The sequence below is a fragment of the Vigna angularis genome, chromosome 7 (genome assembly GCF_016808095.1).
Source record: "Vigna angularis cultivar LongXiaoDou No.4 chromosome 7, ASM1680809v1, whole genome shotgun sequence".
NCBI lineage: Eukaryota > Viridiplantae > Streptophyta > Magnoliopsida > Fabales > Fabaceae > Vigna > Vigna angularis.
This window is the reverse complement of record NC_068976.1, coordinates 11885435-11897634: the sequence shown is the minus strand read 5'-3', so window position 1 is coordinate 11897634 and position 12200 is coordinate 11885435. Positions and strand designations below refer to the sequence as shown.

Sequence of the window (12200 nt, the reverse complement as noted above, 5' to 3'; positions counted from 1 at the left end):
TTTTTGGAAATTCATATTTGGATTATTTGAAAATATGTTTTACATTTGGGATTTTGTTAGTTGTTGCCAGTTTATGAATCAGTTGCTGACCTTTTTTGCTCTGATTTGATTTTGTATTGAAAACTTAAACTTTGAGTTAAATTTAGTGCAGTTAACAGTGCAGTTCAGTTTACACTGTAGTTTAGTTCAATTCAGTAGAGTTCAGTGCAGTACCGTTTGGTAGAATAAAAAGTAGTTCAGTTCAGTTCATTTGAACTACTTTTTAGTTTAATTCAGTTCAAGTGAACTATTTTTGGATTCAGTGTCGTTTTTAACTAGTGCAATTCAGTTTGCTCACTCCTATATATATTGATTATGGTGTTATTTTATTTTATTTTTACTTTGAAGTTGTAAAAGTATAATACCTAAATAAAACTTATTATAAAACTATGAATTTAATTATCTTTCATTTAGGAACTCAAGTGTGGCTTTATAAGGAGTATAATATTACCATTTTTAATTAATTACTATGTACATTTAAGTTATGTTTATGGTAGACTTTTAATTTTTCTAAGTAGGGATTATAGAGTTTGGTTTATTAGATAATATGATAATTTACTAAACTCTTTAGAAAAATAAAACTATTATTTTGAAAAGATTTTTGTAGTGGAGAAATATAAAAACTACATACTTAAAGTTTACAAGGAAGAATGATAAGCAAATTTTCGACAAGCAATATCAACTTTGGTATGACCGGAGACACTTCTTAAAAAAATTAAGGTTGGCTGAATATCATATTCGATACGTTCAAAGACTGTCCCAGTGAAAATCCGATATTACATAATCCTTGCTTCACAAGAGGTTTTCTTACCGAATACTTAGAATGCATATCATATAATTCCTACTTGGCAAAATTTATATTTGATTATCTTGTATAATTCCTACTTGGCAAAATTTATATTTGATTATCTTGTATTTTAAGAAAAATATGGCTTATAAGGAAAAATAAATTTATAAATAAAGATGTTATCAAATTATGAAACTTAAATTATTATTAGTTTTAAGTTTGACTATTATAGTTATTAAATTCATTATGTCTTCTTTTTAATTCGAAGATTAAGAATTCTCAAAGTCTTATAGAAAAATATCTTTTAAGAGAAAGATGAGTTTTATATTACAAAATAAATTTCAAAATATAAAATTCAAACTTATCGCTTTTTTTTAATGGGCATTGAACCTTATTACTTATTCTTTATTTCCTTCTTCACATTGTGAATATTTTAAAGGATCCTAGCATAAAGTTCAATTTGACCTTTGTTAAAAATTATATCTATAGTCGTATATCAAGGTGTTCGTACCGGTAGATAAGCATGTATGATATGTTTTCCTAGTTCATAAGTCAAAATAAATGTCACCAATACTCTAGATGAATTTTCGTCAAAGTTATTTTGTTTAGGCGTTAAAATGAAATGTACATCAAAGTTATCATGACCATACATCTTATTTCAAACTTCTCATAATTAAGTATTTTAAAATTTGGAAATTTCATTTTTCAAACTTTATCAACGTGTGAAAGTCCTAAAAAAGATAATTTCAAATTCAAATTTTATTATATGAGAAATTCGTTCTTTAGGCATCTGTTTTAAACCTCTCCAGATTCTGATTTGAATGTATTAAATGCTTTATTCATTTTTGTTTGTTTTGTTTTTATATCAACGGTTTAAGACATTAAAATGCATTATCAGTGTTAAATATTTTTATCCATCTCTTATTGTCGTTGGTTGAGCTAACAAATTTTGACAATAACCTTTAAAATAATGCAAAAAGTTTGCATTGGATGAATTCATGCAAAATAGTTGAAATTTGAAATATATTTTTGATTCATTGTTGGTACATAATCAAAAGTACTCAAGAATGTTACAATGGTTTTCTTATTGAAGTAAGGTAGCACCATAATCCGAATATGAGGATTGAATGAAATTCTGATTCATGTGAAATTTTATCTAGTCAAACAACACTACGGTGGATTCATCAATGTCCCCATGCATTTGAAGCTGAAAAGAAAAAGAAACATATTAGACTAAATTAGAAACAAAGAAGATGAAAATATATGCTAACAAGAACAAGAACAGTGACTTACCTTGTCTCGAGATGGTCCAATCCTTATCCTTTCCGATAGCCCAAAAGAAATAGCCTTTCAAGCTCCAAGCCCTAGCAAACCGAACCTTCTTCGTTATGGATGCTCCATCGTCATACCCGATCCAAGTAGTACCCGCATAAGAGTAGAAAGCCACGGCTACATCATCGTACACAACAGTGGCACCATTTTCTTTGTTGAACACCAAAATTTCATCATAATCCATTGTACCATCAGTATCAGTGGCTTCCCCAACAGCCTCTGCTCCGACCCCATGAACATTCGGGTCTTGGAGAGCCCATGCCCGTCCGTATAATGGTAAACCCATAACCAACTTCCCCGCGGGCACACCCGATCCGATCCAAGACCCGATTCCGTACCGGGTACTGATGTTGGAGTTTGGATCATACAAAGCAGCATTGAAGCCTGTAAAATTGTCCCAAGTCCCATGGTAGTCAAAGCACATTGGGCTGGCCCAATCCAAGTACTTGCGAATGGCCTGAACCGGATATGTTCTTGGCCCATTACCGATAAGTTTAATGGTGGAAGCGTAATAAACAGCGGCGGTTAAAAGCAGACGCGGTTTTCTGCAAGCTTGTGCTTCCAATGTAATAGCTTGATGCCATTCACGAAACAAGATACCTAGGTTAGACATGTCGACCTCGTTTTCTGGGAACTCCCAGTCCAAATCGAGGCCGTCGAATCCGAATTGGCGCGCCACGTGGATGGTGGAGTTGATGAACACTTGTCGGTTGTGTTGGGTGCTGGCCATGAGGGAGAAGGCGGTGGAGTTGCTGCCACCTCCGCCAATCGACAAGAGAGTTTTGACAGGCGGGTAACGGTGGCGGAGCCCGTTGATGAATTGTGGAATCCATTTTTTCTCGGATTCGGCGACGCTAAGGTGGAAAAATTGAGGGTCTTGTTGGATGAAAGCATAGTAGATGTGAGTGTAGTACTTTGTGTCGATGGAAGAAGGCGAAAGATCATCACCCGAAGGCCAATACGCAGCTCTAACACTTGCCTTGCTTGGTGCATATTTCCGATTAGAAGGGTCGAGAAGAGCTTGAGAATGGACACTCATGAATAGAACCAAAAGGGATGTGAAAATGAGTGTTTGGAGGGACATTTTTTGTCGTAAGAAGGTGTGGATGCTTGAATGAGGTTTTTAAATCCACATGTGGGTGTTTATATTTTGGAATGTTGTCTTGAAACTCATGTGAGGTAGGTTTTGTTGAAGTTTGAATTGAATCTTGCAATTGGTGGGTATATTTGGTTGGGGCAATGGATCAAACAGATGGAAACAAAATTTGACAAGGTAACCAGTATAATAAAGGTCAACCGTCTAGAATCATAAAGTTGTGCACAACACTAGGTTTTATTCGATAATGTCAACATTGCTGAAGTTACATTGGAGAAAGTAATGCGTAAGTACCACAAATTGTCTTCTCCGTATGTGAAAGGTGCCTTCTAGACATGTACTATATCAGACAAACTTTATTTATATATTATTGTGAGTCTATGTGAAAAAAATTAATAATATATAAGAATGGGTTGAATTAAGTATTATTTATTATTAGGACATAAACTATAGTCTGTATGGTGAAAAGCCATGACATTTATTCAGATTTACAACTCTTAGATAATTCGTAAGTGACCACTTTGGACGAAGGTATGATACTAGAGAGAGTTTGGGCACTTTCCACTGAAAGAAATGACCAACCCACTTACTCGTTGGAGGAAAGGAAGAAAGAAGGGCATTGGTTGAGAAGAACAAATGCAATTGTTTTTGTGGTTTCGGCTTCATTCAGTGCATTCATTGTGTGGGCACTGATGTTGCAGTCCTCACAGATTCATTATGTCAAATGAATAATAGATTTTTGTAGTGGAATTTGTCAAATGAAAACAGTGATGCTAATGTAGGACAGTGCCAAATTAAAGAAACCAAAAATATCTCCAACAAACTGACCTACTCAGTTATCAAAATAATTAAGTACAACAACAAAATACAAGAGAACCAAACATATAGACATGACAATGAGAAACTACCATGAAGAGTTGTTGCTTAAACAAGAAATGTAAAGACAGAAGACAAAAAAATAGAGGCTTGTGTTTGAGATTTAAACTAGATGGAGTCACTTTTTAATGGTTCGTGTACCAGTTTTATAATACACAGTAGTACTCAAGAAATATTCTTGTTTATGAATTGAAGTTACTTGGAATGGAGGTGAACATATAAACATGTGGTAAAAATGTTTTTAACATAAGTAATAGATAAGTTCAAATGTTTTTAACATAAGCTTTTAAGACATGTGACCTCGCACGTGCCAAGTTTTGCAGGATTTATCTTATAATTAATTAACATCAAAACTAGCAAGTTTATAGTAATATATAACTTATTTATAATTTATTAACCCCACTTCACCTAATTTGATGAATTCTTGTCTTTACTAGTTTGTAAGCTTAAAACTAAAGTTCTCTAGGTTTGAAGAATTTAAAGCAACACTTTTTGTCCTTTTTTGAAGGTTTTGGACTACTCACACTTACTATTTATACAATGTTAATTATTTCTCTAGTTTGGGGCATACAAAAAATTCAAATATTCAATTCCAGTTCAAAATAATGATGAAAATTACCTGAAGTTTATTTTAATTAATTCGTTTCAAATTTAAATCCATATTTTTTTATTTTAAATTCAATTTAATTACTTAAATTTAGACTGGATATGGTTAAATACTTTTTTTAGATTTACATAAAATCTAAAATTAATGTTGATTCTAAAATATCATTTAGTCAAAACAATTTTTATTAGTGTCAAATGAGACATTTTAATTAATGAGCAAAACGCTCCTTTGATTCGGAATATCTGCAAGTTTTTGAATTGACTTTTCACCGGAATATTAATGTTGAATCATTATATTAAAAATGAATTTATCATTACACAAGATATTATTTATTTTCTAAAAAACTAATATGAAAAGAGATAAAATATTTCAAGAGACAGTACGTCTTTACATTAAAAATCAATAGACACAGATCATACACCAAATGTGCATATGAGAAAAAATTGTAAGTAAACATAATTAAACAGTAAAAATATTAACAAATAAAATATCAAAATTTGTATCTTCTTATTAAACCATTCTATTAGTAAAAATCTAGAAAATAATTATTTATAAAACTAAAAAAAGTTCAATAAAATTATATATGGATATTTTTTAGTGTAAATACACGTAATTTTACATCCGTTAAAACAAAATCGATATGAAAAAAAATGCCATGACAATTTTATAATTATCGAATTACATATTATATCGGTTACAGTAACATCCCAAAAATATAGTGTAAAACCATATAGAAAATAATCACATGTTAACAATACTACAGATTAGTTCAATGCTCGACTATATACTATTACGGCCGAACGACCTTACATAACAGTAGGGAATTTAATAACTAACGCTATCTACTACTAGACCGAACGTTTACCAAAATATACTAATACCGCACGATCTTTACAAAAGAGAAAGCCAACACCAGACCGAACACTGTCAAGGTTCGGCCTTCACTTTCGTTACATCTTTCAATACTTCTTCCAGCAGCTCTTCTCCTTCTGCTCACATCCACACGGATGATCATTGCAACAGGACAACGACAGGACGCACAACACAGACAAAAATGATAAACAGGATAAGCTTATGTAATTTAATTTCTTCCATAACAACAGACAACATTCATAAATAAACCAACGACACTCAAATCCATCATTCATACATTCAAGGCATGCAAAAACGACCACATGACTCTGACTGTCCGGACTGTATGAATCCTGTGTAGCTACGATGTTTGTGCACTCGGGTGATGTAGTAACTGGGATACCCTCAACAATTGCCACCCGAGGTTGATCCGTTCCGTCCAAGTTAACCTTATGGACTAGGACCTCCTGCCATTCCCACACATGACTTACTCCTCTCTACATGAGAACGAGTAATCATGGAATACCAGGATGAATGCCCGTTAAGCTTTGCCCACATTCATACTTTACAAATCAATAACCACTTCCTGAAATATTCCTCCTTGGAATACTCGTTCATAATCACGCTATTTCATTCACATCACATGTCAAACTCCATTAAAATCAATCATTGACACATTCGACTGAAATACGATCACACTCTCTCATTATCTCATAAATTCGACTGGATTAACACTTCTCAGAAACTAATGTGGCTGGGCGTTACTTATTAACTTAAATAAACAGACCACTAAGAGTTCAAAACGAACGTCACGAAGCCTAGGCCGAGTACTAAGACTCTAGGCCAAATACCTTTTAAAAACCAACACTGTTTGACGCACGATATTAATACTGATGAGAAACTATGAGTAACGAACGTTATAGAGTTTGAATGAAAACTCTTATTCTAAACCCGGTAAATATATATTATAGAAAACAAGACCCAACGCTTGGTTTAAGACCGAGCCCTGTAGAAACTGAATACTATTGAACGAGCGTTGGACCAAGACCAAGTGATTATCAGGAACGAGCGCTATTGAGACTGAACACTTGGTCCAAGACCGATCACTAATAAACTTACATAAAATGAATGACTATATAAATCTATACAATTGAGCCACCACTTATTCTAAATGAAAAGGAACAATAACGTCTACGACCTTGAGTAGTATATAACACATTTAACTAAACTGTTTAGGAAGTCTAAAGAAGAACTACAATTAGACTGAACACTCATATATACATATCTACTATTATAACACGCTCTTCATTAACGAAATCATTTCTAGAAGAAGAACTTTACATGAACGGACGCTCAACCAAAACTGAACGATGAATACAAACTCTCGGTCACAGTTTACCTATTCCTATATAATATTACAGAAAGACTCTTAAACACTATCCCTAGCACATGATAATTCAAGTAAGACCATGCACTCCCAAGAAAGACTGAACGCTCGCTAATGACGCTCGACCATACTATCACCTTTGTTCAGAATACTATGATTCGAAGATTAAACTCTATTCCAACTCAGTTCACAGCGTATATCATACGTCCATCCACACATCCAAACTAGTAGTACAATCATATTTCATACTCCTCAAATAATCAAACGTATCATGCAAGCATACAAACATTCAACACAACAAGCTAAATTAAATTATATAAGCTTCAATTACCTCTAAGCGTGACCGAACGTTCACAATTTGAACAGAATAGCTCACCACCAATCTCTTAGAAGACTACGATCACGATTTACGAAACTAACCAAATGAAAGACCAAAAAGGCGTTCAGAAATGGGTTAAGGAATTCATGTAACCGAAAACTGAGTTTGCATGTACAGAAAAACCACTCGGCTGAGAGAGAAGAACTTACCAGTCCAGAATCCAAAACTGATCGGTTCAAACAAATGCCCTCGACGCCGGGAGTGTTCAGACGGTGCCTGAGAGGTGATCGGAAGAAGAAATGGTTAAGACCTCTTAGAGAGAAGGAGGAGAAAATGGTTTCAGCAGGGTGGAGAAGAAGAAAGGCATGCAGAGAAGTGGCACGACATTCGAAATTTTGCCTTAAATACTATCGTCGTCCAAAACGAATGACCACTCCCTTGCAGCCACCTGTTCTCTACTAACTGAGACGCTCACTCACTTCTTGGCACATGGATCCCACTACTTGGGGTTTTGGGTGTGTTTTAATGGGGTCTGACAGTTACTACTAAAATTGATGTAACATAGACATTTTACAATGATAAAATGAGTCAACTGATATAATAAAAATGTGAGTAAAAGAATATTTTTTTACTAATTACTATATTAGTTTTTTTAGATAACCAATATGGTATTCCCATATCAATACTATTTCTATTTTGGTCAACTTCATTTTTCTTTAGGACTTTTATCTTCTCCATCTTGTCATTCCATTAGTTAAATTGAGGACTTATCATCTTCTTCCTTGTTGTTGTTTTCATCCACCACTAGTCTTGTTTCTCTTATCTTACCATGCTCCACTCAACCTTTGGTTTCTTGGAGTTTTCTATGTGGGTTTCCCTTTTTCTCCTGCATCAGCCCCTCCACACTACCACTCAACTAACGCCAAGCGTAACATAGAGGTGTGCAAGATCTACAAGAAGTTGTAGAAGGTGGATGCAGAGTTTTGTGTTATCATCGCAATGAGCGTCGAGCTGGATTGGGTGCGGGCAGACGTACAAGAGCTCACAGTGATGTAGAAGGAGGTTGTGACACAATTGTAAACTATCGAGGGTGACCTTGTGAGGGTGCGTGCTGAGCCACAATTCGTCTCAATTATCAAAATCGATTGAGAGGCCATATGGATCCTTAAGACTCAAATAGGAAGGTGAAATTGTTTGGAATTATTGGTTTCCATTTTTGCACTTTGGTAAATGGTATTCTTTCACTACAAGAAAAAGCTTCATTACCTACAACAAAAATTGATAAATAACTCACATAATCCATAAGTAATAGAAAACCTACAAATTACTTACAGATAAAATTTTGTAGACAAAGTGAACGTAACATACATTACTTAAGGATAAATTCGTATATAATTACTTACAAATATATTTGAATATTGATAACACAACTTATTTCTTGGAATAATTATGTAAATTTGGACATTGATTGAAGTACACATAGCAGTAAAAAATTTATATATAATATCTAAGAAATAGTCATTAAGAAAATAAACTCAAAACATTATAAAATATAAATCTCCAGTAATGTATGAGTCAAATATTTCGAAACATAGTAATAAATAAAGCCTAAAATTCTCTTATATTAATAATCCCAATAAGGATGAGGTGAAGTAGGGGGGTTTTCATCTTATTGTTCCACTCAATAATTACTCTATGCTTGATTTCCTTGTTCTATATTTAGTTGCTAAAAAGTATTTTGTTCATCCACTACTGTCGAAGCGGGAAGACATTAAATGATCACACCAATCAAATTTTGTAAAGTATCATTTAAAACATTATTAACAGTCATATTAAATATAATTTTGGCTCAATGAAGGATCTTCAACTTAGCCTTTATTACAACATATTTTTCTTTAATTAATTCAATTTTAGTTAATCTTTGGTATTATTCAAAAGAATCTTTAAATTAATTTTGCATACTTTAGTTAGACTTAATTAATGTTTTTTTCCTATTGATCTCTATCAAATCTTTTATGGTTAGTCTCAACTAACACATTTTTTTAAGACATTAATGTGTCAGAAATACTTATTATCTGACACTAATCTAATCATATCTTCTAACATAAGTAAAAAATATTTTTAACCATTGCATTACTTTTAACTAAAGTTCAATTAACTTATTTTAAATTTAATATTGACTATAATATCTTAAACAACACCTTAATTTTTATAATGACTTCAAACAAAGTATTTAAAAGATTATGTCAAAGTACTAAAATTTAAAACTTATTGATTTTTCTGAATTCGTAAGTCCTTTGCTGGTTCACGAGGGTTAGAACCTAATAGTTTACATCAACATTTTTTACAACTCGAAATAATGACATTTTTATGTGACAACATTATTTTTAAAGTTTATCATAGCCTAAGTTGATCCACATACAATAAGAATATAAAAGACATGCCACCTTAAAGAAATGTGAAATGTAAAAAGATTGATGAATAACATCCATGCATACTAAAGCGAATATATAAATTCAGTTGGTAAAAGATTATGGTGGGAAGAATAATTTGATTGTTTCTTCAGAGAGATTAATAAATTAATTTTAGTTATTTCTCATATTTCTTTAAAAGAGGATGTGTTTGGTCCTTAGTTTAAAGTAGCCATTAATGAGGTTATTAATGAGGTTTATAAGAGTTGATTAATGGGTCACGTACATGTCAGACTTGAACCTTCTTTTTAATGTTAAAGCTAAAAGCTAAGATCAACATATATACTCACCTAAACATTCTATATCTAAACATTATGTACAAATAGAATAATTAAATTGTCAATTCATTGGATTGATAATTAGAAAATATTTTATGTGCACATTGACTAATAATCCAAGGACGAGTATTGAGGACAAGGTTTTTACTATTTGCCTTACTGGTAACAGATTCTAACTACGCAAAGAACATTATGTTGGTAAGTTTTTACACCTAATAGCGCATTTGACCACCTTTTAATATTGCAAATTTTTAGAGGTGAAAAATTATGATATTATGTTAAACTATTATTAAAATTACCTTTTAATAATAGCTCAACAAGTATATTATGTTAAACACACCAAAGATCCTAATTGGCTAATAGGAGTAAAAACAAAACCACAACATTAATATGATATGCCATAAGAATCTACAAATGAAATGTGTCAAGAAAATAAGACTTTGACTCAATATAATTCACAGCTAATGCGCTTTCCAAAATAAACATCATTTTTCATTACATAAAAATGACTTAGTCCAAATCCAATGATGTTTGTGAAAATTATTGATGATAACGATGAAGAAAATTATATAAAAGTATTGATTTAATAGAAGACAAAGAAACAATATTATTAATGAAGATGATATCAATAATAATTGAATATTGTTTTATATTATTTTATAAAATAAACTTCGCTATTAGTTATTTTTATTGTTTTTTCACTATCTAGATGTAAATAAATCTTATATATTGATTTATTTTCATCCATCTATCTCTTCAAATATTTACTTGTATACCCACGTAATTTAGACACTTTAAATTTTATATATTAATATCACAATAAAAAGTATAAAGATATCAAGTGATAGATAAGTTTATAAATTAGCATATATAAAATTGTATTCTTAAAATGGCACAATGGGTGTGAAGTGTTATTCCAAGTATTATAGGACATGATTTTGATTATATGGCACAACAATTATTTTTCTAACAATTACTACTAATATACTAATAATAATAAAAATTAATATTATGTGATATTCTTAATGAACATTAAATAAATTTCTTATTAACTATATTCTTATCAAACAAAAAATAATTTTATCTAGAAAGTAAAGTATTAGAGTTGGTAGGTGTATTAAAATAATGAGACCAAATATTTTAATATAAAATAACTTTATAATATAAATAGAATTTTCTAAACTCATCTCTTTACTTTAAGAACTCTTTATCTCTCTAAAACCTTTTTTCTCCGCTCTTTCTCACTTTTCTCTACAATTTCTTACTCTCAATCATCTATTCAACGATCACAAAGTGTCTAGGCAATCTCTGCGTTAAGGGCCACCAATCTGACCGATCAATTAGTTGAATCGAACAGGTAAGTGGTAAACCCCTTTCTTTGGTGTTTAGGGTTCTTGATCCTGTGAAGGAGTTCTGCTTGCATGGATCAAGCGTTCCTCTTCTTAAATTCTTGACTCAATTTAGGTTCTAAGGCTTCTCTTCTATCATCATTCGATGATTTATAGATGTTTTTAGAAGTTCCTTGCGGTGCAAGTCTCGGTCGGGGTATTTTATGGAACGGTGCGAGTTGCTAGAGATAAGGGAAGCTAGAATCTTTACTTTAAATTGTGATTATGTTGAAAGAAGTGGGATTTATATGTGTTGTGATTTAATATTTAGGCATGCATATGCGTGTAAGAATGAAGATGTTGAGAAAGTGAAATTCTGATTGTATTTTTTAGATAATGAGTTAGTTGATGCTTTGTGTGATGATGAATGATTTAAAACATGTTGAATCTGTTTGTATGTGTTATTGACTTGGGAATTGGTGTTTCTGAAGCTAGTATGTTAATTGAATTGTGGGAAAGAAATGGTTACTATTGATTGTAAGTCATTTTGTCTAAAAATAGGTTTTGGACAGGGAAATTGTGAGCGAAGTGTTGTGAACTGGTTAGAGGTATTTGGAGTTGGTTATAAGTTGATTTGTGAGTTATTATTCTAACAATTAAAATAGAAGAAATATGAAGTGTGAATGTGTGGTGGTGATTAGGTAGAGTTCAACTTAGTTTAGAACTCAATTTTGGGGAAGTGGACTAGTGAAAATCTTATTTAGAGGTTATGTGCTCAAATGGTCAATTTGGGGAGTCTTAGTAAGTCATTTGGGACTTGTTGGAGTC

The 12200-nt window shown here is 32.0% G+C and overlaps 1 protein-coding gene across 1 annotated transcript; it reads right to left on the bottom strand.

Annotated features, from left to right (window-relative positions):
- Positions 1 to 1832: 1832 nt before the first annotated feature.
- LOC108337542 (class V chitinase CHIT5) lies at positions 1833 to 3644 on the bottom strand. The gene is made up of 2 exons (XM_017574095.2): positions 2120 to 3644; positions 1833 to 2033 (listed from the first exon to the last, which is right to left on the bottom strand). The coding sequence occupies exons 1-2, from the start codon at positions 3240 to 3242 to the stop codon at positions 2011 to 2013; spliced, it is 1146 nt and encodes a 381-aa protein (XP_017429584.1). The 5' UTR covers positions 3243 to 3644; the 3' UTR covers positions 1833 to 2010.
- Between the last annotated feature and the right edge of the window lie 8556 nt (positions 3645 to 12200).

Excerpts from the sequence above, each read along its gene's own strand:
- LOC108337542 (XM_017574095.2), bottom strand. The coding sequence starts at position 3,242 with ATGTCCCTCCAAACACTCATTTTCACATCCCTTTTGGTTCTATTCATG. Across the intron at positions 2,034-2,119 it reads TTGGACCATCTCGAGACAAG|CTTCAAATGCATGGGGACAT; the intron begins GTAAGTCACTGT and ends TTTTCTTTTCAG.